The sequence below is a fragment of the Hyperolius riggenbachi genome, chromosome 2, assembly GCF_040937935.1.
Source record: "Hyperolius riggenbachi isolate aHypRig1 chromosome 2, aHypRig1.pri, whole genome shotgun sequence".
Classification (NCBI taxonomy): Eukaryota; Metazoa; Chordata; class Amphibia; order Anura; family Hyperoliidae; genus Hyperolius; species Hyperolius riggenbachi.
Genome location: NC_090647.1, coordinates 85284425 through 85312179, shown reverse-complemented (window position 1 = coordinate 85312179; position 27755 = coordinate 85284425). Strand labels below are relative to the sequence as shown.

Below are 27755 nucleotides of genomic sequence, written 5' to 3'. Positions count from 1 at the left end.
TCCCGCTCTGGTGTGCACCAGCCCATTGAAATACATTACCCTAGCGGATCCGCACCCGCAAGCAGATCGCAAACCGCAGCGGAAACGCTCCGGTGTGCACTAGGCCTTAGAGCCGGCTCTTCTCGAACAACCCATCACTACTGCGGCGGCGGGGGTTGTGGGATTAGTGGTGGTAGCAGACCGCACGCGTGCCCACAGAGACGGCTACGCGTGCCGCCTTGGGCACGCGTGCCATAGGTTCGCCAACACTGGCCTATAGCGTTGTTAGTGGGTGTGGTTATAGATAATGGCAGTTGGCACGGTCTAGTTTTTTCTGGTCTGCCAGTAGTGAAGATGAACACGCGCATGCTGACTGTGGATTGAACTTAACCACTTGCCGACCACGCACTCATAACGCGAGTCGGCAAAGTGGTAGCTGCAGGACCAGCGTCGCCGGCTGCAGGCTAATTAATCAGGAAACAGCCGCTCGCGCAAGCGGCTGCATCCTGTCAATTCACGGCGGGGGGCTCCGTGAATAGCCTGTGGGCTGCCGATCGCGGCTCGCAGGCTAAATGTAAACACAAGCGGAAATAATCTGCTTTGTTTACATTTTTACAACGCTGCTAACAGTAGCAGCGTTGTACTAGATCAGCGATCCCCGGCCAATCAGCGGCCGGGGATCGCTGTCACATGACAGGCAGGACAGATCCGTTCCTGTGCAGCCTCCGATCTCCGGGGCAGGGAGGGAGAAGAGGGAGAGGGGGAATCCTGCGGTGGAGGGGGCTTTGAGGTGCCCCCCCTCACCCACACGCATGCAGGAGCGATCAGACCCCCCAGCACATCATCCCCCTAGTGGGGAAAAAAAAAGGGGGGCGATCTGGTTGCTCTGCCTGTTATTTGATCTGTGCTGGGGGCTGTAGAGCCCACCCAGCACAGATCTTAGAATTCAGCGCCGGTCCTTAAGGGGGGGGGGGGTAAAGGCTGAGTTCTGAAGTGGTTAAAGAGACTCCGTACTTTGAAGGAACCCCCCCCCCCCCCCCAAAAAAAAAAAAAACAACTGGAGGATACTAACCTCGGGAGGGGGAAGCCTCAGGGTCCCAATGAGGCTTTCCCATCCCCTGCCTTGTTAGATTCCTCCCCCAACAAGGGTTGATTTACCTCTCCGGGATCCATCGCAGGCGCAGTATCAGCTTTTTGTTCGGGCTTGGCGGAAATAGCTGAGTCCGATCGTATCCGCTCTACTGCACAACCGCAAAAGAACTCGCGCCTGCGCAGTAGAGCGGATCGATCAGGTCCGGCTATTTCCACCTTACTCCGAAAGAGCGGCTAGTGCGCCTGCGCAGAAATCGCAGTAGGTAAATATTTACCTTCGGGGGATCCGGGCAGGCTAACGGAGGGCCAGAGGAGGATGGGAGAATCCTCGTTAGGTTCCAGAGGCAATTACAGATCCTGTTTAATGGAACACGATCGCGAAAAAAGTAGGCAATTAAAACCTGACAGAACCGACAAGTTTTGGGCCAGTCAATTTCCTCATGGGGGATTCTCAGGGTTTTCTTTGTTTTCAACAGCATTTCCTGAACAGCAGTTGCAAAGTCTAATTGACAACATATTGTGCAAGTGAGTAGGGAGGCTGGCATCTTACTATTTTGGCAGTTAAGGAAATTCTGTTGAAAACAAAGAAAACCCTGAGAATCCCCCATAAGGAAAGTGATTGGCCCTCAGTTCTAACAGATTTTAACTGCCTACTTTTTTCGTGATAGTGGTCCTTTAAACAAACTGTACGGTGAATATCAATCATTTCTTGCCATCTCCTTTAAGTTCTCACTTTGCAATGTATTGATTTATTTTTTTTCCCCTACTACTATCTTTCATTAAATAGATGTACAGAGGCACCAAAAGGATAAAAGTATGCTAAAAAGTTTAAAATATTCGGGTGGCGGAGGTGGGCCGTCCACTCCCAAATAGACACGATGCTGTCGTTTGAATTAAAGACAATTTATTCACATACTCCCAGAACAATGTCGCAACGCAGAGGTGCCAAGCGTATACTGGACCACTAGCTGTGATACTCCGTTTGTTTAATGCCTGATGAAGCGCGATTGTGCCCGTGAAACGCGTTGCGACATTGTTCTGGGAGTATGTGAATAAATTGTCTTTAATTCAACCGACAGCATCGTGTCTATTTGGGAGTGGACGGCCCACCACCGCCACCCAAATATTTTAAACTTTTTAGCATACTTTTATCCTTTTGGCGCCTCTGTACATCTATTTGTCAAGATTTCCACCCTTGGTGGAAGGGTGATACACCCTCCTTTCCTTCTTCAGAGAGCGACATCTTATTCCTGAGTGGGGACAGGTTTAATCTCCCCACCAGCGTACACAGTGGTTGCCTGAGTGGTAATCCATGTTTGTGAGTATATTACTTACTATCACTATTCCTCCTTGTTTCCAATACATACTACACCATATCGGGCTCTCGGTATCTCTCTTTTATATCTTTCATTAAAATTCCTCTTTAAGGGGGCTGTAGCTCCAGAACACAAACATACCAATGAGTATTGTTGGTGCATTCCGCAAATTCATATTTTGAACTCTATTCTGCCGATCAGAACTGTAATTTTTATGCATGCACACCGTGTCAGGGTATTTACTCAGCCTCATCCTGGCCTCTGTGTGCTGCCTTTCACATCATGTTCCACCTCTCATAAGCAGTGGAAGGCAATACACAGAGGCAGGGACAAGGGCGAGTCAGCATCGCAGATGCATGAAGATTCAGGTTCAGATTAGCAGCATTCAAAACAAGGTTCAAAATTCAAATATGCAAATGTGCCAACACTACAAATGAGTAAATGATTACACAGCCATTGCGACCTACTTGTCTCCTCCCCCTCCTTATTTCTGGTAAGGGCAGCCATAATGTCCATTAAGCTCGGGAAAAGTGGGTCAACTTACCTGCTGATGAGTGCTAGCTTCCACTAGCAGCACTTCTGGGACATGCATTTATCATATCTGAAACTTAGCAAGTTTCAGATTGTAAGGGCCCGTTCAGACTGCAAAACGCGGACGGCCACGCATGCAGAACGCAACGCGTACGAACGCACGCCATCCGCGTTCGTATGCGTTGCGTGGCTGATCCCATCACTGAAAAGTGAATGGGACAGCCGCGCGTTTTTGAAAAATCTGCGTGCAGCATGCGTTCCCGGACCGCACTGGTCCGGAACGCATGCAGTGTGAACATCAGACAGTGCACTCTATGCACTGTCTGATGTCCTGGGTGTCAGCCCCCCGCACGCGTTTCCAAAACGCGGCTGGAAACGCGTGCAGTGTGAACGGGCCCTAAGACTTTGGCAGGGCCTTCCCTCCTTAGGTATCATACTTGATTGTGCACTCTACCCAGAATAATGTGAACTTGTGTTGTATTGTGTACCTTATTACCTGTATTGTGTTGTTGGTCACCCTTGTTCTGGTCTGCAATCTTATGTTTTGTACAGCGCTGCGTAATATGTTGGCGCTACATAAATCCAATAAATAATAATCATAATAATGTCAACCCATGTTACAACTACATTACATGCAAAATGCAAGAGCCACACTCACTCTGGTGGTGCCAGCTTATGGTCTGTTAACTATGCGTAAATGGAACACATTGCGGTGCGTTTTTAGGTTATGCACACGACATGCTACTTTGTGATCATAATAAAAGTGTTGAATTTTTAGTTAATCCATTCAAACCAAATAGAAAACTGAAGACTTGCAAGTACACATGAGCAACAACTGGGGAGGAAGCAGTGTTCTCCCCAGGAATTTTTTCCAGCCGGGTGGCATGAAATAGCCGGGTGGCATGAAAAAATACCTGGGTGCATCAATATGAAAGAATGCAAGGCTGGTGCTTTTTTGCGCAACTTTGCTTATAGCATAGGAGGCGTGAGTCCATGACAGCCGGGTGGAGGACCCGGCTAAAAGAGCCTGGGGAGAACACTGGGAAGCATGGAAAACATTGCAACATCTGCAAGTCAATCTCTAGCCAAGTTCTAACAAATAGCCTCTGAGATGTCAATGTACTGTGTGTGGCTTGCATAAGGTTTTTACAGAAAGGTCATCCCTTTTAAAAGAGTAATTCTATTCCTTTTGCCAAATATCCTCCTGGTTGTCCTCTGATCTCCTGACATCAGTCAACCAGAAAAATTCCTCTTCCAAGCTGTTCCTCTCACTGCACCGAAATCACGTTTTTCGTAACTAGCATGTCAAAATATTTTCTTCAGACAAACAAACCTGTCCTGCTGGCTAAACCTGAGAGCTGCTGTGCAAATCCAGGGTTAAAGGAGTTTCTCATCATTCTAGGAGCGTTTATCAGAAAAAAAAAAACATATTTCCATTAGATTCACAAAATTCCAGTGATTTGCCAGGGCTCTGGAGTACCACGAGAGGGAAAAATCATTGCTCTACAGTGCTAAGTACAGTGCTACGGAGTGGGTACCAAAATCATTCGACTACAACTCCTCAGCTTATGAAACCACCGACTCCAGGTACCCAAAAATTGCTGCGCCTCCTTGACGCCCTGGCTAAGTCTATATATGGAAAAAACTCATCCATGTCATGCCAGTGATGCACTTGCATGTATGAAACCAGCCTCCCTTCTGGCCCAACCATCCTTCTGGAACTGTATCAAGAACCTGGAAGGACCTGCCTAGATCCAGTGTGAGCGGCGAGGATTGCCAGACATGATATGCAGCAGCGGTTACCCTCACCACTACACCAACAGGCACTCCACCAGAGTAAACGCCTCAAATACTCAGAGCCTGAAGGGAACCTGAAGCGAGTAAAATTATTTAAAACACATGACGTAGCTGCAAATGAATATTACATCCTAATCTGGACGTCAGTTCCCCTCAGAAGCTCACCATTTTCTTAGAGTGATACCTTCCAGTTCTGACAATATTTTGTCAGATCTGAAGTATACTGTATACCAGTTGCTGTCAGTTATATATTAGCTGCTGTCAGTTACAACTGAATGTGCAAGATAATGTCCATGTTTCCCTATGGCTCAAGTGGGTGGTATTACAGTTTAACAGTGTGCTGACCAGGAAGCGGTTTTGCCGTAATGGCCATTTTTAAAATGGAGGACAGAGAAAGATTGAGGAGTGGACTACACAGGAGGCAAGTATGACCTGTGTATGGTTATTTTGACTTTGTATTTTCAGTTCAGGTTCTTTTTCACCATAAAAATGAGAAGTGACATTTAACACTTCCAATAAGGGGAACTGGAGGCTATCCAAGGCATTTATGAGTTTCCACCAGGCAAAGGGAAACAGGAGATTTGGGTGCCAGAGGCACCACTGAAGTTTGGGCGCCCATGCAAATATGATGTATGGGCAGAAATTGGGGGGAACCTGATAAATAGCAGGTGACATGGCCACCCACTATGGTTGGTTGGTGTATGGTGGTTTGAGCTGTGTGTGCGCATGGAGAGGGGAGGGGGGGGTTAAGGTTAGGTGCCAGAAGAAGTGGTTAGACATTGGAGGGTTTTGTGAGAGCGGGGATAGTCATCAGGCCCGTTCCTTAAGAAACGAGCACTAGAATGTGTGCAGCTATCCCTTGTGGGCACACAAGCTAACAGCCACAAACTCTGGCGGCCCTGCACATGTGCAATACAGTGGCACAGACACCTGTCGTTCTATTTAGGATATTTGCTGTTATTTTACTAACAAAAAAGACACATTGTAAAATAATAGAATATCGGTAAATGTTACGGATATTCTACTATGGGTCATTTCTCTAATACTTTTAGCCACAGCCCCACATCAAGCATGCAGATCAGGTGCTCTGACAAGTCAGACTGGATGCTTTTTTTTCCAGGTCTGTGATTCAGCCACTACTTTGGTCAATGAGATCAGCAGGACTGCTAAGCCACTGGTATGGTTTATAAGCAGACATCCATATCGCTATCAGTTAAGGTTCCCTTCATTCTTAAAGTTTAATTTCAGGTTAATGTCAACTCAAGGCGTTTTGCACCTCGAGAAATATTATGGTAACTTCACTGAAAGCGCCAGACATTCCATAGCGACACAGAAGAGCGACAATGCATGCCAAGCATGCAACAAACAATTACACAGCTTATTTTGCAAACAATTGCTTGCTCTAAAAAGTCTTCAGATCTTAAAGGGAACCTTAACTGAACGGGGGGTAAAGAGTTTCACTTACCTGGGGCTATTACCAGCCCCCTGCAGCAGTCCTGTGCCCTCGGCGCCGCTCTGGAATCCTCTGGTCCCCCGCTGTCACTTAGTTTCGTTTTTGACGACTCACCAGTCGCCGGCCGCCATGCGTATAATTGGACGCATTCACCAATGCAATTAACGCTATTGCGGACCACAACGCGTACAAAAATACGTGTTGCCGCATATCCACGCGTGCGGAATGCGGCAACGCGTATTTTTGTACGTGTTGCGGTCCGCAATGGCGCTAATTGCATTGGTGAATGCGTCCAATAATACGCATGGCGGCCGGCAACTGGTGAGTCGTCAAAAACGAAACTGACAGCGGGGGGCCAGAGGATTCAAGAGCGGCGCTGAGGGCACAGGACTGCTGCAGGGGGCTGGTAATAGCCCCAGGTAAGGTTCCCTTTAAGCAGTTGACAAACTCACCACTTCTATGCTTTGCGTTTAACATATAAAAAAAAAAAAAAAAAAAAAAAAAAAAAGTTTGGACGTGGGATTTTGCCAAGCATCTGCTCAACTATATCTATACCTACACACACACACACACACACACACACACACACACAACACACGTGCTAACCATAATTCTATAATCTCAACAGTAGACTAAAAATGTTTTACACATAAAACTTCACCACTTTAACACCATTAAAAATTCACAGGGAAAAAAAAAAAAGTCAAGTACTTGACATTTTTCTGTTAGATGTATAATTGATATCCGACAGTGCAAGCTCTGAAGATTTACCACAGCTAGGAGTACCCACAGAAGAGATGAGAAAAATAAGAGAAGTCCCGAATGTCTTGAATGGACGAGGTTTCCGGGAACCAATGCCCTCAGAAAAACATCAAACAGCTGTGGTTTAAGCCAATCTACAAAACTAAACCACACAAGCATGCCCCTTTCAACATACCGTGAAACTGACCAGATATCTAAAGACAATTCATGGTACAAACAATTGCAATGCCCTAGAGGTGAGTACACACTACTAGACTGTTCTAGGTGCATGTGGCCATGTCAACCAATAATCTACCATGTGTACAGCTGTCCTGAGGCCTGCAGAGGTCACTCAATGATCTGGCATGCTGACACTTTTAGCGACGATTGGTGGCCAATTTAATTGTTCTCTCCCTCCCCCCCCCCCCCCCCTTTACGGAAGTTGCCCCATCATTTCACACTTTCTCCCATTCGCCTAGCAACAGATGTGCCACTGTTAGAGCCACGGCTGTGGAGTCGGTACAAAATCTTCTGACTCCAACTCCTTACTTTATATTAAAAAAAAAAAAAAAATGTAATCACTGACACCATCTCACACTCCGGGTACCCAAAATGTCTCCGACTCCTTAGTCTAAAGGTGGCCACTAATGATCTAATTTCTAGCGAAAAATCGTTCGAGCGATCAGAAATTCTGATCGGAAGTGAAATATTGTAATACATCGTTCACTACACCATCATCAAACCAATCTTTGTTTCCTATCACAACCAACAACAAAATCCAAAATTTTGGTTCAATGAAAATTCATGCGGACGACATTTTTTTCACTCGTTCATAATCGATTGTGTCCATCAACGGAGGTTATTTACAACCAATCCGATCAGAATTTCTGATCGCTCAAACGATTTTTCGCTAGAAATTGGACAGTTAGTGGCCACCTTAATACTTACTAGGGCTGTGGATTTTGTACAAAAATCATCCGACTCAGACTCAGTTTATGAAATCACCAACTCCGGATTCCCAAAATTGTTTCGACTCCACAGCCCTGGTTATAGCAGAGAGGCGCCACTTTAAAGCGCTCAGCTCCCCAACTGTAGCCTGAAGGATAGAGTCTCAATCTCTATAGGCGACAAGCATTGTCCCTGTGTAGGTACCATTAGTTTATGTCAGTGAAGAGACAAGACATGGAACATTTATATCATGCTTTTCTCCTGGCGGACTCAAAGCTCCAGAGCTGCAGCCACTAGGGAGCACTCTTTAGGCATTAGCAGTGTTAGGGAGACTTGCCCAAGGTCTCCTCACTGAATAGGTGCTGGCTTACTGAACAGGAGGAGCAGAGATTCGAACCCTGGTCTCCTGTGTCAGAGGCTCTTAAAGGACACTGAAGTGAGAGGGATATGGAGGCTGCCATATTTATTTTCTTTTAAACAATGCCAGTTGCGTGGGAGCCCTGCTGATCCATTTGGCTACAGTAATGTCTGAATCATACCAGAAACAAGCTTGCAGCTAATCTTGTCAGATCAGACATTGTCAGAAAAACCTGATCTGCTGCATGTTTGTTCAGGGTCTATGGCTAGTATGAAGTATTAAGCCCCATCTACACGATACGATTCTTTGTGCAATTCAATTACGATCCGATTAAATCCGACCTGTCTGATCGGAATTTCGATTCAATTCGATTTGCCATCGTTTTGCAATGGCAAGTCGAATCCCAATCGGACATGTCGGATTTAAATTGGATCATAAATAGAATCGTAATCGAATTGCAAAAAGAATCGTATCGTGTAGATGGGGCTTTAGAGGCCGAGGATCTGCAGGCCAGCCTGGCAACTGGATTTACTCAAAAGGAAATAAATATGGCAGTCTCCATTGCCCGATCACTTCAGTTGTCCTTTAACCATTACACCATCTAGCCACTGAAGAGGGATGCAGAGAAGGAAGAACACACTGGCCTACTAAAAACAATACAATATCTATCGAACATCACTTTGGAGAGAGGTATGCCAGGAAGACCTGAGATTATCTGATCTACAGCAGTACAGGACCAATCCTAGGTGATGTGTAGCTAAAGGCCCATTCACACGTCGGATTTTTTTAAATGACGGGTGGTTTGGACGTCCCGTCGTTCAGTCGTCCGGACGTCAAATCGGGCGTGTGTACAGTCCGTCGTTCAGGTGATAAGACTGGTCTTGAGCGATCCGCCTTAACCCCCTTGCCGGTCCAATTCTTGCGGCAAGGGGGCAGCGCAGCACTTTATTTTTTTTTCCAAAATCATGTAGCTAGCCTAGTGCATCCCCCCCACCCACTCCGGCGCGGCGGGTAGCGGCGGCGATCACATACCACACGCAGCTAGCAAAGTGCTAGCTGCGTGTAGGAAAAAATTTTTTTTTGAAAATCGGCCCAGCAGGGCCAGAGCAATCCTCCTGCGCGAGTTACCCTGACCTTTGCTCGGGGTAACCCGCAAGGAGGTTAAAAAAAATCCGACGTGTGTATGGGCCTTAAGGCTACTAAGAAATTACTGCTGGCACCTTACATTGTTCTCTAGCTGTCGAAGTTGGCTCCTAAACGTTTCCTGCTGACTCCTAGATTCCATTAAAAAAAAAAAATTAATAAAATTTCACCCCTGGTCTATAGGTACCTTAATGACCTACACTTAACCCAAGTCCTCCATTACTCTAGCTAAAGTGAGGTGGTTCCTTCTTTTTCCCCAAACACCCCCTTATAGTTTCCACCACTCATTTCAGTGAAGAGGTCAAGCTGAGGCTTTACTATTGTGGAGGCGGACCAATGTTTCATTTCATTGGTCCAGCCTCCCCAGTGACACTTAAGAGACATAGGACAGCACAGATGCAAGTGGATTTGGCTCTGTGACTCTGCGGGTATTACACCACAACGCCCTTCTGTGAACGTAACCTCAAACAATGCACATTGCCTGGCTGCCCTGCTGATCCTCTGCCTCCATTACCTTTAGCCATAGACCCTGAACAAGCATGTAGAGATCAGGTGCTCTGACTGGATTTGCTGCATGCTTGTTTTAGGTGTGCGATTCAGACACTCCTGATGCATGAAAAATCAGGACAGCCAGGCAACGGTTATTGTTTAAGGGCCTGTTTCCACTACACGCAGATTCTGCATGCAGAAAACGACTCCAATGAATGCCTATGGGCCTGTTTCCACTGAACGGGATTTTTCTGATGCAGATTTCCCATAGGCATTCATTGGAGTCAGTTTTCTGCATGCAGAATCTGCGTGTAGTGGAAACAGGCCCTAATAAAGAAATACATATATGACTGCCTTCATATCCCTCTCACTTCAGGTGTCCTATGACTTGGACATTAGCTAATCCTTGACTTCCTGGTATGCAGACCTCACAGAATTATGCTGCATCCTACTGAGAAAAACCAAATGCCATTAGGAGTACAATATTACATGCTGCACATTCTATTTAGCCACATCCCTCTAGGTTGTGGGTGATGGTTATTGAGGTGGGCAGCCAAACACAAGGGATGTCCCAGGGCTGCTGAATGCTAAGAAATATAAACTGGATGGAATATTTTGTTTGGTTTACAAACTTTAGATTTTATTTACAGCAGAGCAAAAGCCAAGTTTCAAAATTACAGTGTTCCCGCCAGACTCTTCTAGCTGGGTGCTGCACTTGGCTGATTTTCCTGTCCAACCAGCTGTCACAGAGTAGCTCAGCAATCTATCAACAGTCACGGACCGTTTCAGACTCTGCTCTACAAAGCTAGGAACACACTGCAGTGGGACCAGCGAAGGAATACACTTTGTTTTGGATGGGGAGGGGTTATGACTTTATAACAAAGCTAGGACAGGTTTTGGGACAGAAGGACTGGGTTTGCAGTGCAGAGGTACTGCAAAGGTGGATGTTGGAATATGCTTTGAAGAGCAATTGGCAATATTTACAACATAAATGCAGGACCTGGAAATAAATACAGTGCAACCTTGGTTTGCAAGCATAATCTGTTCCGGAAACATGCTTGTAATCCAAAGCAAATTTTTCCCATATTAATGGAAACTCAGATTAATTCCACAATCCAATTTTTTTTTTAATCTAACACAAAGTACTGCATAAAGTAAAACAAAAGGATTGCTGTCTGATCACCGAAATCTTTGAGACCAACAAGGAACTTAGCCAGAGTTGCTTTTTCCTGGTTTTGAAGATATTACAGAAATGTGACATTGTACAGTCCCTACACACAGAGCAAGTACTATTCTGCAGCGTCAAAGAAGAGAAGAGCTCAGTTGGCTCAGATGTAATGAAATAAATATTGTATACTTACATTGCTTGTACATTCAACATTTTTGCTCGTCTTGCAAACCAAGTTAAGGTGGTCATACACTGGTCGATGTGCCATTAGATCGACCAGCTGACAGATCCCTATCTGATCGAATCTGATCAGATAGGGATCGTATGGCTGCCTTTACTGCAACCAGATTGTAAATCGATTTCAGCCTGAAACCGATCACAATCTGTTCAGCTGCTCCTGCCGCCTGTCCCCCCCCCCCCCCCCGTATACATTACCTGAGGCTGGCTCCCGGGCGTCTTCTCCGCACTGCACCGCACCGCTGTTCTTGCTCCATCCCGGCGCTTCCTGTGTTACTCCGTGACCAGGAAGTTCAAATAGAGGGCCCTCTATTTCAACTTCCTGGTCACCGGAGTGACACAGGAAGTATAAGCGTACACTGGGACATGCGGAAATGCGGTGCAGCGAGGAGAAGAGGACCCCGGAGCCAGCTTCAGGTAATGTATACATGCTCGGATCGGGCCCGAATCGTACGCCGCAAGCGACGCGCTCCTACCGTCGGGCGATCGAGGGTAATTTCCCGCACGGCGCGATCGACGGACCGATCCGATTTCGGGAGGAAATCGGATCGGCGGGTGCGTTTAGCGCAAGCGATTGGCAGCAGATCCGATCCCAGGATCGGATCTGCTGTCGAAACGGCCGTGAATCGAGCCAGTGTATGGCCTGCTTTATTCTAAGGCAGTGGTTCTCAACCTTTTTAGCACGTGCACCCCTTTGTGAGTCATCCCTAGGCAAATGTACCCCCCTACAAGTGGTGTTGGAAAAGTGGGCATGGCCATTACATGATGTGGGTGGAGCCAAATACAGGTAGTTGACACTTCTCTCCTGGGGGCAGGATCCGCTATTTTGTCTGCAGCCCCTGCAGGACCCCTGACAGCTGCCGATGTACCGCCAGGTGTTCACGGACCCCAGGTTGAGAACCAATTCTCTAAGGCAGGGAATACACTTGACTGATTTAGGCCTGGTGCACACCAAAACCCGCTAGCAGATCCGCAAAATGCTAGGAGATTTTGAAACGCTTTTTCTTTTTCTGCTGCGTTTCAGCTAGCGTTTTGCGGTTTTGGGAAGCGTTTTTGGTGTAGTAGATTTCATGTATTGTTACAGTAAAGCTGTTACTGAACAGCTACTGTAACAAAAAACGCCTGGCAAACCGCTCTGAAGTGCCGTTTTTCAGAGCGGTTTGCGTTTTTCCTATACTTAACATTGAGGCAGAAACGCATCCGCAATCCAAAATCTGCAGCAGCCCGGGAGTATGCGTTTCTGCAAAACGCCTCCCGCTCTGGTGTGCACCAGCCCATTGAAATACATTACCCTAGTGAATCCGCACCCGCAAGCGGATCGCAAACTACAGCCGAACCGCTCTGGTGTGCACTAGGCCTTAGTGCGCGTTTTCTGCACAGAAAAACCTGAAAACTCATGTTAATCAATGGGCAAGTTCACACTTAGGCCCCCTGCAAATCCGATTTGCTATTCCGATATTACCTGGATGCTATCAAAAGAAAAAAAAATGCAAAGAAAAAAAAAACCAAGAAAAAAAAAAAAACCAAAATTGAATGGCATGTAAAACCGCAAATCGGAATCGCATGTAGTGTGCAAGAGGCCTTACTATTTTTCACGCGCAGAAAACTGACATTTTGCACATTTTGTCAGTTTTCCGTATCAATTACATTAGCTGCTGTGAAAAAACATGCGTTTTCCAGCATAGAAACACACACTTGGTGTGCAGAAAACATACGAATAAAAAAGTGTTCCCTGCCTCAAAGGTTTACTGTATATTGCATGTGGCAAAGCCCACTATGGGCCAAGCCTACATTTTGGCCACCCGGCTAGGACTTCACCCCATCAAGCTAAAATACATTTCCGGGGAAGACGCAGAACTAGATACCGTATAGTCTGTATGTAATAAATTGGCAATTGTCGTTCAAATGCAAGCACTTCGTTTGTCTAATGAGTCACCTTATTAGTATGTACATACAGTTGGCTCACATTTTACATGTGTCTAATTTACATGAATTAGAAAAAAACATGATATGCCAGATCAGCCACTTTGTTTCCATTTCATGGATGGATGTTGCAATGTGCAGAGAAGCAATGATACAAAAGACACAAAGCCCTTTCCTCGCACAGCCGTACATATTGGGATTAATCAGTTTTCAATCTGGTCAAATTGAATGATAAAATAGTTTACCACCAATCAACAAAGAACTAATGGCGTTCCAGGGCTGTGGAGTCGCAGTAATTTTGGGTGCCTGGAGTCTGAGTCGGGAAAAAAAAGGAATTTAAACTGTAATTAAAATAGAAAATACGGTATGATACAATTTTCTATTTCTCAGATAATAGTCAAATAATTTATACATACAGTAATAGCTGTGCTTAGTGCACAAAAATGAAATAAACCAATCAAAATGAGTTACTTGTGCTTCTTCAATAAAGCAGTCCCCGTATTGTAGTCAGATATACACATCTGATTATGACTGTACAGTATATATGATGTGTACACAGGAATCTTATATATAAGAAATAACATCTATGCTGTAAGTATAAAGCCTGATGTGTAGCCGTGTCACTAATAGAGATGGTCAATGAGATGGAAATAATTCTGCGTTGATTCTGATTTATGCAAATGTACGCACTCTTTGCTCATGAAATCAAATAATTTGATGTTAAAATTTGGTTTGGAGACTATGAATTAAATGGTACCTGAGAAGGATGAAAAGAAAAGTTTTATACATACCTGGGGCTTCTTCCAACCCCCCTCAGGCTAATCAGTCCCTCGCTGTCTTCCACCACCCGGATCTTCTGCTACGAGTCCTGGTAATTCAGCCAGTCAGCGCTGTCCGGCCGCATGCCGCTCCCACAGCCAGGAACATTCTGCACCTGCGCAATAGTGCTGCGCAGGTGTAGTACGCTCCCAGCAGCGGAGTGTGTGCATGTGCACTACGCCAGACTGGATCAAGTACCTGGACTCATAGCAGAAGATCCAGGTGGTGGAGGAGGACAGCGATGGACTGATTATCCTGAAGGCGGCGGGAGGAAGCCCCAGGTATGTATAAAAAACTTTAATTTCATCTGTCTCGGGTTTACTTTGTTACACAGTAGTACTATACTCTACATATGCACTCTCCACAGTGCTGCAGGGAATCTACTGAGAATGTTGTGCACATTGAACACAGAGGTGTTGTCTATCACCCATAAACCTGGTTTAGATTGTGCATGAAGAATGTGTAATAGAGGAAGAATCCCCTTATTCCCCTGCAAAGTACCTGCACATCACTCTTACATGTACCCACAGTTACATTGCCTAGGGCCTGATAGATGTTCTTTGTTCCGGTCTTTACCTTTTACAAGTACTCTTACCAAGGACTAGTTTTAGTCTATGACTAAAGGGAATAAATATGGCAATATGTCTCCATATCCTTCTCACTTCAGTTGTCTTTTAAAATTCCTAAACGTTGGCAGTCATTTTATTTATTTATAAATATTTATTTATTGTATTTATAAAGCACCAACATATTACGCATTAAGAGAAGAATTTCATGTTACATACTTTCAATCAACAAGATTGTAATATGCAAATTAGAGGAGTTGGTGGAGTCCTAAACTGAGGAGTCGGAGGAATCCTAAACTGAGGAGTCGGAGTCTGGATTTTTGTACCGACTCCACAGCCCTGGTTAACACACAACAGATATAGCCGTATCTGTAGTGATAAATACAGATCGTCAATGAGATGAAAATAATTACAATTTCAAGCACATCTTAATGCACATTATGCAGCTTAAAATGGACCAATGAAATGCTGCTGCTACTACTAAATCTGATTGGTCCATTTTCCTTCTGCATAAATATCTGCAGCAACAGTATTTGCACTTCACTGAGCATCCCTAGTGATGGCGTAATCCAAGTTTAGTCGAGCACTCATTAAAAACTTGTACAATCAATAGAAATGCGTTGAGAGGGGTTAATAGTCTTCCTGTTTAACATTTTGATGTAAGAATTGGGAAATAATATTCCAACTTTTTTGATCGAGCTTGTTTTGAAAAGCTGCACATTTGATATAAATATTAAAGGCTTAGGACTTTCAGCCACCTTGATAGAATGTCAAAGGGAACATAGTATAAATATGGAAAAACCCTTTCATTTCTCACTTTCATCGGCCACCAGAAGCAAACTGTTTACCACCACCACCAGGCTGTCTCAACCAGTCATAATGAATCTGGGATTACTGTTACTAAGGAAATAGATTAATCTAAATGTGATACCGAATAAATAACTGTTTGTACCTAAACTTGGAATGATTGAGGCTACCAAATCACTGGCATTTTAGGTGTCCTAACTCCGCTGGTCTACTTATGTATCGGGTCACCAAGAAAGAAAAATAGCATTTTCAGTTAAAGGACATCTGAAATGAGAGGGATATGGAGGCGGACATATTTATTTCTTTTTAACCAATACCAGTCCTGCCGATTTCCACCTGTAGATCACAGACAGATTTCTGGGTAGATCCCACACTACCTGCCTGAGTGACGTACACTTCATATTTGGTTTCTTCGAATTAGATGAGTTGAAGTTTTGCACTGCAAGTAGTTGTTTACGATGTTGCAAGGTGGGGACCAATTACAGGCTACTGCCGATTGGAATTTTGCCAGACACCGAGCATGATGCTGTGACTATTCTATTTGGCTTACTGAGGAGGACTATGATATGCATCTGACTGGCGGGTTTTGGTAATCACTGATGGGCTGCCGCTGTGCATGTGCTGCAGTTGTGGCTTGTGGTAATCACTGATGGGCTGCCGCTGTGCATGTGCTGCAGTTGTGGCTTGTGGTAATCCCTGATGGGCTGCCGCTGTGCATGTGCTGCAGTTGTGGCTTGTGGTAATCACTGATGGGCTGCCGCTGTGCATGTGCTGCAGTTGTGGCTTGTGGTAATCACTGATGGGCTGCCGCTGTGCATGTGCTGCAGTTGTGGCTTGTGGTAATCACTGATGGGCTGCCGCTGTGCATGTACTGCAGTTGTGGCTTGTGGTAATCACTGATGGGCTGCCGCTGTGCATGTGCTGCAGTTGTGGCTTGTGGTAATCCCTGATGGGCTGCCGCTGTGCATGTGCTGCAGTTGCGGCTTGTGGTAATCACTGATGGGCTGCCACTGTGCATGTGCTGCAGTTGTGGCTTGTGGTAATCACTGATGGGCTGCCGCTGTGCATGTGCTGCAGTTGTGGCCTGTGGTAATTACTGATGGGCTGCCGCTGTGCATGTGCTGCAGGTGTGGCTTGTGGTAATCACTGATGGGCTGCCGCTGTGCATGTGCTGCAGTTGTGGCTTGTGGTAATCACTGATGGGCTGCCGCTGTGCATGTGCTGCAGTTGTGGCTTGTGGTAATCACTGATGGGCTGCCGCTGTGCATGTGCTGCAGTTGTGGTAATCACTGATGGACTGTCGCTGTGCATGTGCTGCAGTTCTGGCCTGTGGTAATTACTGATGGGCTGCCGCTGTGCATGTGCTACAGTTGTGGTAATCACTGATGGACTGTCGCTGTGCATGTGCTGCAGTTGTGGCTTGTGGTAATCCCTGATGGGCTGCCGCTGTGCATGTGCTACAGTTGTAGCTTGTGGTTATCACTGATGGACTGCCGCTGTGCATGTGCTGCAGTTGTGGCTTGTGGTAATCCCTAGTGGGCTGCCGCTGTGCATGTGCTGCAGGTGTAGCTTGTGGTAATCACTGATGGGCTGCCGCTGTGCATGTGCTGCAGTTGTGGCTTGTGGTAATCCCTGATGGGCTGCCGCTGTGCATGTGCTACAGTTGTGGCTTGTGGTTATCACTGATGGGCTGCCGCTGTGCATGTGCTGCAGTTGTGGCTTGTGGTAAGGAGGGGGGGGGGGGGAAGCATGTAGCAAGCGCTAGGCTAGCTACATGTTATAAAAAAAAAAACCTCCCGCGGCTGCGCAGCCGCATTTATCATACCGCCAGGGAGGTTAAACAAGGTGTGTATGAGGATCTGCAGATATAGACTATGAATGTATTTTGCAGGAGTGGATCTTTGCAGGAACAGATCTTTTGCAGATACTGATCTGTTGAATGTGTACAACATCTTTATGCACATCATCTTGCAAAAATTTTATCTGATGGGGAGTGCAGCTCCATAAAATATACTGTGTAGAGTATGGCTCTCATACTACATGGAAGTGGGTAAAATTGGTCTGATATCTTCCATTTATCTTTCAAGTGTGTATGTAGCATTAAGATTGACCAATCAATGCCCACCTCAGCTTTATTTGCTTGGTCCATTTGCAAGCTGCATATATTAGCATGAAACAAAATTGCATAATCCTGCATCAACTCTGAATTGCATGACGTAGACAATTACTTGCTGTTCTTATATTCTGGGCATTATAGTAATCTTGCCAAAAAGTGTGTATTGAGAATGGTTATCACAGAACACACTGAGGCTTGCAGTCTTCCAGCTTCCAACACTGAAGCACATTTATCAAAAACAATGCAAGGACAACTGGAGAAAAAAAAACTGACACAAAAGTGAAGCAGATACCCAGATCAAGGATACTGGCTGATCAGCCTCAGTGACTGAGCAGACTAGTAGTTCTGTGGCCGTTCACTGACAACACAAACGTATGCCTATACAGTTTGACCGTAAATACTGGGGTTTTTAGTAGAGATTTCAAAGCAGGTTCTTGCTCTTCAAATAAACAAAATTCACCTGGCCAGAGCTGGAACTTTGGCTTAGATTTGGAGGACTAATCACCAATGACCTGATCGGTGTCAGGCATCAATAAGCTGTCAGGCAATCATGATGCTACATTACACACTTGAGATAAAAGTCTTTGGAAAAGGCAAGATCACAGACCAATTTTACCCCATTCCATGTAGTACGAGAGCCATACTCTACACAGTCTATTCTATTGAGCTGAACTCCCCATCAGATAAAAATCTTTGCAAGATGCTGCACACAAAGATGCTGTACACATTCAAAAGATCCGTATCTGCAAAAGATCCGTTCCTGCAAAATGCATTCATAGTTGGACTGCCGCGATATACCGGTTTCAATGTGCATGGTAATCATACCATGCACATTTGCAAAATACCGTTTTTTTCCCGCAGCCTTTCGCCGCTTCATCGCCACTTCCGTATCGCCGCCGTTCACATTTCCCTGTCTACCTCCATGAAAAGAAAGCTCCCGAAGCTATTTCCTGGTTGCGGGAGGCTTGCTGATGCACTGCGCAGGTGCCGGATGGGACGCGCGTCCTATGATGACGCACCTGTAACGCAGAGACTGCTCCCCCATCGGCTGGAGCGCACACGCAGTAGAAGAGCGAGAGCAGGGATTGGCTCAGTAACGGGGCTCTTGTCCCGCCGATCGCGGCCAATCAAGAGACAGCCTTTCAAATCTGCCTCTTCAGTATTGCGCGCTGAAGCTCTGAATGTTCTCTGATATCCCTCTGCCATTCTTCGTTATCCTGCTGCCACTCAATGCCCGGTCCAAGCTCTACAAACAGGACTGGTAAGCTGGGCACATTTTAGGCAGTATTACATCGCCTGCACCCTTTCCTTTCCACTTGTGCCACCTATGCCTGACTACACCTATCCCTGGCTAACTATGCTACGGCCACCTATTACTGCCTACACCCTATCCCTGGCTACCTATGCTACGGCCACCTATTACTGCCTACACCCTATCCCTGGCTACCTATGCTGGGGCCACCTACTACTGGCTACACCTATCCCTGGCTACCTATGCTACGGCCACCTACTACTGACTACACCTATCCCTGGCTACCTATGCTACCGCCACCTACTACTGACTACACCTATCCCTGGCTACCTATGCTACCGCCACCTACTACTGCCTACACCTATCCCTGGCTACCTATGCTACGGCCACCTATTACTACCTACATCCTATCCCTGGCTACCTATGCTACGGCCACCTATTACTGGCTACACTTATTCCTGGCTACCTATGCTATGGCCACCTACTACTGGCTACACTTATTCCTGGTTACCTATGCTGGGGCCACCTACTACCAGGGCTGTGGAGTCGGTCCAAAAATCCACCGACTCCGACTCCTCAGTTTAGGATTCCTCCGACTCCACGACTCCGACTCCTAATTTGCATATTACAATTTTGTTGATTAAAAGTATGTAACATGAAATTCAGCTCTTAACTGCCAACGCTTAAGACTTTTACAAGACAACTGAAGTGAGAATGATATGTAGACTACTATATTTATTCCCTTTAGACTAAAACTAGTCCTTGGTAAGAGTACTTGTAAAAGGTACAAACCGGAACAAAGAACATCTATCAGGCCCTAGGCAATGTAAGTGTGGGTGCATGTAAGAATGATGTGCAGGTACTCTGCAGGGGAATAAGGAGATTGTAAACAGACAACACCTCTGTGTTCAATGTGCACAGCATTCTCAGTGGATTCCCTGCAGCTCTGTGGGGAGTGCATATGTAGAGTATAGTACTACTGTGTAACAAAGTAAACCTGACAGATGAAATTAAAGTTTTATACATACCTGGGGCTTCCTCCAGCCGCCTTCAGGATAATCAGTCCCTAGTTGTCCTCCTCCTCCACCACCTGGATCTTCTGCTATGAGTCCAGGTACTTGAGCCAGTCAGGCGTAGTCCGCATGCACACACTCCGCTGCCAGGAGCATACTACACCTGTGCAGCACTATTGCGCAGGTGCAGAATGTTCCTGGCTGTGGGAGCGGCATGCGGCCGGACAGCGCTGACTGGCTGAATTACCAGGACTCATAGCAGAAGATCCGGGTGGTGGAGGACAGTGAGGGACTGATTAGCCTGAAGGGGGCTGGAGGAAGCCCCAGGTATGTATAAAACTTTACTTTTCATCCGTCTCAGTTACCCTTTAATTTGTAGTCACCAAACCAAATTTTAATAACATATCAAATTATTTGATTTCATCAGCAAAGGGAGTGCATACATTTGCATAAATCAGAATCAATGCAGAATTATTTCCATCTCGTTGACAATCTCTATTAGTGACACAGCTACACATCAGGCTTTATTCTTACAGCATAGATGTTATTTAGTATATATAAGAGATTCCTGTGTACACATCATATATGCAGTCACAATCAGATATGTATATCTGACCTTAAAAATACGGGGACTGCTTTATTGAAGCAGCACAAGTAACTAATTTTGATTGGTTTATTTCATTTTTGTGGACTAAGCACAGCTATTACTGTATATATACATTATTTTTAATGACTATTATCTGAGAAATAGAACATTTTATCATATTTTCAATTTTAATTACAGTTACAAATTCATTAGGAGTCGGTGCATTTTTTCCCGACTCCGACTCCAGGCACCCAAAATTGCCCGACTCCACGACTCCGACTCCACAGCCCTGCCTACACCCTATCCCTGGCTACCTATGCTGGGGCCACATACTACTGGCTACCTATGCTGGGGCCACCTACTACTAGCTACACCTATCCCTGGCTACCTATGCTGGGGCCACATACTACTGGCTACCTATGCTATGGCCACCTACTACTGCCTACACCTATCCCTGGCTACCTATGCTACGGCCACCTACTACTGTCTACCTATGCTGAGGCCACATACTACTGGCTACACCTATCCCTGGCTACCTATGCTGGGGCCACATACTACTGGCTACCTATGCTATGGCCACCTACTACTGCCTACACCTATCCCTGGCTACCTATGCTGCGGCCACCTACTACTGTCTACCTATGCTGAGGCCACATACTACTGGCTACACCTATCCCTGGCTACCTATGCTGGGGCCACCTACTACTGGCTACACCTATCCCTAGCTACCTATGCTACGGCCACCTACTACTGCCTACACCCTATCCCTGGCTACCTATGCTGCAGCCACCTACTACTGGCTACACTTATTCCTGGCTACCTATGCTATGGCTACACCTATGTCTTACGCCACCAGGACTTTTGCAGGAGCAGGGTGAGCCATTTTACAGTTCCAGAGGGAGTGGGGAACCCCACACTGGGGTGGACGGGCACATTATTTAATGTAAGGGGGGTCCCGGGTCCAAATAATTGTATAATACCGTGGTATTTTTTTTTTACGGTTATCATTCCGTGGAATTTCATACCGTTGCAACCCTAATTCATAGTCTATGATATCTGCAGATCCTCATACACACCTTGTTTAACAGACATTCATCTGCAGATCAGATCCACCAGGATGGATCTTCAGATGATTGCCAGATATGCAGATGAATGTCTGTTAAAGTGTGTATGAGGATCTGCAGATATCATACTATGAATGCATGTTGCAGGAACGGATCTTTTGCAGATACTGATCTTTTGAATGTGTACAGCATCTGTGTGTGCAGCATCTTGCAAAGATTTTTATATGATGGGGAGTTCAGCTCCATAGAAAAGACTGAAGGTATGGCTCTCATACTACATGGAATAGGGTAAAATTGGTCTGTGATCTTTCATTTTCCAAAGACTTATCTCAAGTGTGCATGTAGCATTAGCCTTCAGATTTGGATGATTAGGGATGGTCAATGAGTTGCAAATTTGAGCTGATGCAAGATTGTGCAGTTTTTTTATGCAGCTTGATGGAGCATTTTACAATTGAAATAAAAAAATATGCATATTCTGATATAATCTTAGATTTATTTATTTTTATTTTTTTTGCATCTTTTTGACCACCTCTTTCTGGATTAGCTCCATGCAAAAGTGCTGGTTCTGGCAGTTGACACTTGTTATAATGTGTGAGACACTAGGCCTGGAACGCACTAGCAGCACTTTTCTAAGGGCCCATTCACACTTGAAAGTGCAAAACGCTGGCGCTTACCACCGGCGTTTTGCATGAGTGATTTTTCAGCAGAGAAAAAAAAAAAAAAATCACTGAACACTGCGGCGATTTTTCCGCGATCGTGTTTAGCACTTCTATAGCACTGAAACGCGATCGCTGGGAAATCGCCTAAAAATGGTGCAGGCGACGTGTTTGTGTTTTGCGATTTTGGACGATAAGCGCAAATCGCCCAGGTAAGAACAGCCCCATAGGGTTTAATTACACTAGCGCTTTTAAAAGCAAAATCGCCGGCAAAACACTGAAGTGTGAATGGGCCCTTAGCCTATTTGATTTGAAAAGCTCTTGCTAATGTAATGCTATGGGTGTGATCCCATTTGTGGGATGTGATTTTTCTTTAAAATCCCCCATAGCAGCTAGTGGGTCTGAAGCCTTATGCCTAGTACACACACCATACAATTTTCTGTAAGTTTTTCTGTTATGCTGGGCATACACGGCTAGATGGTGCGCCGGTATCAAGCCAGCGGCTCTATGCCGGCGTATCACCACTCGCCCACGCGGATCGATTCCCGCTCGTCCCCGCGGGCGCTTTCTAATCAGCACTTCGTTTTTTTCTATTGTTCTGCCCACCGGTATCGAGCGCGGAATCGATCCGGCGGGCAATAGGACCTGTTAGAAATCAATCGAGCCATCAGCAGCTCGATTGATAAGAAGAAACGAGCAGTGTATGCACAGCATTAAGGTGCGTACACACGCACCACGGCCGCCAACGATGGGTCCCTCAGACCCTCCTGCTGGGCGGACTTTCAGGCGACAGTAGCGCGTGTGTACGCACTGTCGGCGGACTGATAAGGCTGTTTCTGAGCAATCCACCCGGCGGATCGTTCAGAGACAGCCTTATCAATCTGCTGAGTGCGTACACACGCGCTACTGTCGCCTGAAAGTCCGCCCAGCGGGAGGGTCTGAGGGACCAGTCGTTGGCGGCCGTAGTGCGTGTGTACGCACCTATAGATTTACCTGCCAGATAGATAATTTCCAACATGTTGGAAATTATCTTACCATTTATCTGTCTAACAATTAGGCATTGTTCTGCTCAGCAGGAGATAACCAGAAGACAATGCACCAGAGATAATGAACAGTCTACCACTACTTTGCAGAAAATCTTACAGAAAAGCTAACAATCATCTAACATACAATTGTATGGTGTGTACTAGGCATTAGGGCTAGGGATGATCAATGACATGCACATTTTTCTGCAAATTTATATAGTTTGAAAACGGACCAATCAATTTAAACCCAGGTTTAAATTGATTGGGCCATTTTTAAGCTGCATATATTTGCATCAACTCAGAAAAATTTGCACATCTGCGATCATCCCTGCTTAGGGCCTTTTTCCACAAGCAGTTGATAGGCAGTGAAAAGACTGTTGAACTCTCAAAACTGCTTGCTACTGCAATGTAACTGCTCTCACAGTTTAGCTACCTGTGGAAAGGGCCCCTTAGGAAAACACCTAAGGTTTGCAGTCTCCCAGCTTCTCAGTGCATAGTGTGGCAGAATCATCAGAGCTGCAAAGGAAAAATAGAGCAAAACTGGTGGAAGGCTATGATAACATGGAACGGTTGCTTAGCACGATATACCAGAATGAAACATTGATTGCATGACTTCAAAGGATGGGAACACACTAGGCAGTGCAGGAAATGTACCGTTTTACTGCATATGCGTTTGTGCATTTTAGTACGTCGGGTGCGTTTGCATTTTGCTTGCATGTGTTTGTGCATTTTAATGCCTTTGCAGTTCGCATATATATAAATTGCATATGCGTTTTATGAAAATCACTAGGAAGTCAACAGGAAGCGGAAATACAAACTTTTTTTTTTAAAGAGACTCTGAAGCAAGAATAAATCTCGCTTCAGAGCTCATAGTTAGCAGGGGCACGTGTGCCCCTGCTAAACGGGGGTCCCTTCACCTCAAACCCCCCACTGCGACACTTGGTCGCAGACTTGGTCGCTCCTGGAGGCAGGGCTAACGGCTGCAGCCCTGCTTCCAGTCGCGTCTATCAGCGGCGCATCGCCGCCTCTCCCCCGCCCCTCTCAGTGAAGGAAGACTGAGAGGGGCGGGGGAGAGGCGGAGATACGCGCTGACAGACGCGCGTGGGTCAGGGCTGCGGCGGTTAGCCCTGCCCCAACCAGGAAGTGCTCCCCCGCTGAAACGAGGGAATTTGGGGGGGGGGGGGGGGATGGGGACAGGGACCCCCGTTAAGCCGCGGGATAGCGGCGGTTTAGCAGGGGCACACGTGCCCCTGCTATCTATGAGGTCTGAAGCAAGATTTATTCTCGCTTTAGACTCTATTTAATGCATATAAAAATAAATGCAAAACGCACTGAAACGCAATACCTCTGCGTCCCCATTGACTTTTTATTGTGCTTTTTTGAAAAATATGCAACAAAACCAAAGTTTTTTTTATTTTCTAAACGCACAATGCAGAACGCAAGCATATGCGTTTTTTTCATGCAGTCCATTGACTTGCATTATGTGCGTTTTCTGCAACGCTAGCATTTCTGCCTAGTGTGTTCCCAGCCAAAGTGACACACATGGAGGCTGCCATATTTATTTACTTTTAAACAATACCAGTTGCTTGCTTGGCAGTCCTGCTGATTATCATTAGTGTCTGAATCACACCCCTGAAACAAGTATGACGCTAAACCCGTCAGACTTCGTGCAGAGCTGTATTAGAGGCAGAGGATAAGCAGGACTGCCAGGCAATCTGCATTGTTTAAAAGGAAATGAATATGGCAGCCTACATATCGCTCTCACTTCAGGTTCCCTTTAAAGGATACCAGAGCCAAAAGGCTCTGGTAAAAAAGTGAAGGTGCAGTGGGTAGGGGGCATAATCAAATACTTACCGCACCTCCCGTTCCTCTTCGTCACTCGCCATTCTCCTCAGCGACTTCAAACCCGGACATATTGAGCAGCGCATGTGCAGTATGTCCATTCTGGTCCCCTGTGGCCGTGCAGAGTGATGTCACAGGACAAGCATCTCCAATCAGCGCACCTGCCTGGACGCAGGAGCAAGCATGCACCTGTCCTGTGACATCACTGCATGACCACAGGGCAGCAGAATGTACATACTGCACATGCGCGGCGCAGCATGTCCAGGTTTGGAGTCGCCAAGAATGGGACCGAGTGGAGAATGGTGAGAGACGGATGGAAACAGGAGGCACGGCACGGTAAGTATTTGATTATGCCCCCCCCCCCCCAGTACACCTTCAATTTTAAAGTGAGCTCAAGGATAATAAAAAGTGAGATACTTCCCTAGGTAGAGAAAAGCCTCTGGGTAGGGTCACATTTGAAGCCACGGGAAAACGGCCCAATCGCCATTCATGGCCGGCAGGCAGCTGACTGTCGGCAAAGGGGAATTCACACACGTCGGGCAATAATAGCAACGATGTCAGGTGTTTTTTTTTCCCCCGTTAAGGAAAACTGCACATTGATCCCAGTGCACTGCGACTGTGCATTGACTTCCAATGTCCTCACCACCATTGCCACTTGTGGACTTTCTAAACATATCCGGCAAAGGCTTTCCAGATATGTTCTTGTGGGCCGTGCTCCCCACCAAGTATAAGCGTGGCAGTACTGGTATGGCAGCATCTGCGCAGTTAGCTGCTTCCTGATACTGCACATGCATATTTGTTCGGGCCCAGTACAGCCACACTCATGCACAAAGAGGAGCGCAGCCACAAACTTTCAGAGGGTCCCAGGCAGTGGCCTCGAGGAGGGCGTGAGAAGCCTTTGGAGGATCCAGAGGCTTCCCTCTTTATCTGCAAGTATATTTTTTGTATGCACCCTCCTCGGGTTCATAAGTGCCAACTATAATCCTGATTGTTCGATTTTACCAGATCTATGTAGTAGAAGGGGGTAAACGTTGAATACTTCAGGTAGCCTCTCGTATTAGGGCCAGTTCACGAGGACACTTGTGCGTTGTTTTTGAGCGCCACACTTTTCCCCCTGAAAAGCACAAGTTGCTTCCAGGGTCATTTAGCACCGGTCTCCTGTAATCCTCCTCTGGGGGTGAAGAAGACCCAAAATCCCCCAAATGCTTTCTGCACACTTGCAGAAAAGCATTTTAGTGAGATGCTGGGCAGCCGCTTCAGATACCCGTCTGAACCGGCCATTACAAAGATTGTACAATCAAGATTGTATCATTAATGGGCACCTTGAGCATTTGCACCAATTCTCCTTGCACTTATAAAATCTGAACCACTTGTTTATATTCTCAGCATCAATCAAGATGAGACAAAACATTTATATCATACTTCTTAAAGCACCAGAGCTGCAGCCACTAGGACACACTCGGTAGCAGTGTTAGAGAGTATTGGCCAAGGTCTCCTTATTGAACAGGTGCCGACTTACTGACTTTAACCAGTAGACTCGTGCCATGCTGGGACTTCTAGTTATCTTGTAATATGTAATGAGATAAATGGCCCAATGCAAGCTGATCAGTAGTATCCCACTTTTCATTGGTCAGGGCATGCTAGGTTTTTTAGTGGTCTCACAATTTGTGCTGGAACTTGTAGTCACTCAGCCTGTCAGTGGCAGTACTAAGTATCCTTTTTAATTCAATTCCTCACCTGCCAAGGCATGCTGGGACTTGTAGTGAAGAACTACTACAGCATGCAAGTACTTGTAGTCCCCAAACCTATCAGTGGCAGTATAGAGCATCCCTTTTAGTTCCTCATCTGCCAAGACATGCTGGGACTTGTAGTGATGTAAACTACTAGGCCATGCTGGGCCTTGAAATACCCTAGCCTGTTACTGACAGTACTGAGTGTCCCTTTTAGTTTCTTGCCTGCCAAGGCATGCTGGGGCCTTGTAGTGAACTACTGAGGCATGCTGGGGCCTTGTAGTGAACTACTGAGGCATGCTGGGCCTTGTAGTGAACTACTGAGGCATGCTGGGCCTTGTAGTGAACTACTGAGGCATGCTGGGCCTTGTAGTGAACTACTGAGGCATGCTGGGCCTTGAAGGGAACTACTGAGGCATGCTGGGCCTTGTAGTGAACTACTGAGGCATGCTGGGCCTTGTAGTGAACTACTGAGGCATGCTGGGCCTTGTAGTGAACTACTGAGGCATGCTGGGCCTTGTAGTGAACTACTGAGGCATGCTGGGCCTTGTAGTCCCGTCACTAGGTGTCACACAGACATACAGCCTCTTCTCACCGTAGTCGGCGGCAGTCAGGCTCCCCAGCTCCACCTTGCTGGCCCCCGGGGTGAGCGGGTAGGCGGCCAGGCTGTTGCCATGGAGGAGCGGCTCGTCGTGCAGGAACTGACACTCGTCTCCGTAGAAACACGTCTTATCCTTGGCGTAGTAGCGGCAGAACTTCAGCTTCACACCAGGAACCCCCACCGGAGCCAGCTGGGCCGCCACCACCGAGGGGGTCGGGCTCAGTCCGCTGTGCATGGCCGTGTCACTGCTGCATGGAGGGGGTGAACGGGGGGCCCCGGGCCTGGCGGGCAGCTGGAGAGGGCCCCGGGCCTCTGGCGGAGGGTCTCTGGTGATAAGTTCCCCGCCCCCTCCTCCTTCTTCTCTCCGTCTCCTATTTTTCTCTCTCGGCTGTTTTCCTATTTTCCTCTTCCTGAGCCCGCTGCTTTCTGCGCAGGCGCGGCCCGGGGCATGCTGGGAAGTGCGTCGGTCAGGGCTGCACAGCTAGAAAGAGGGAGAGAGAGCG

General features: G+C 46.5%; 1 protein-coding gene across 5 annotated transcripts in view; it reads right to left on the bottom strand.

Moving 5' to 3' along the window:
* PAN3 (poly(A) specific ribonuclease subunit PAN3) overlaps positions 1–27755 on the bottom strand; it is a 134886-nt gene extending 107131 nt beyond the window's left edge. For 3 of the 5 annotated variants that reach the window (XM_068267002.1, XM_068267004.1, XM_068267006.1), the window contains exon 1: positions 27247–27754. In XM_068267002.1, coding sequence (XP_068123103.1) covers positions 27247–27487 — 241 coding nt within the window. In that variant the 5' untranslated portion in view covers positions 27488–27754. Of the gene's footprint in view, positions 1–27246 lie in introns of all 5 variants that reach the window. The other 2 variants (XM_068267003.1, XM_068267005.1) reach the window with 1 other exon arrangement.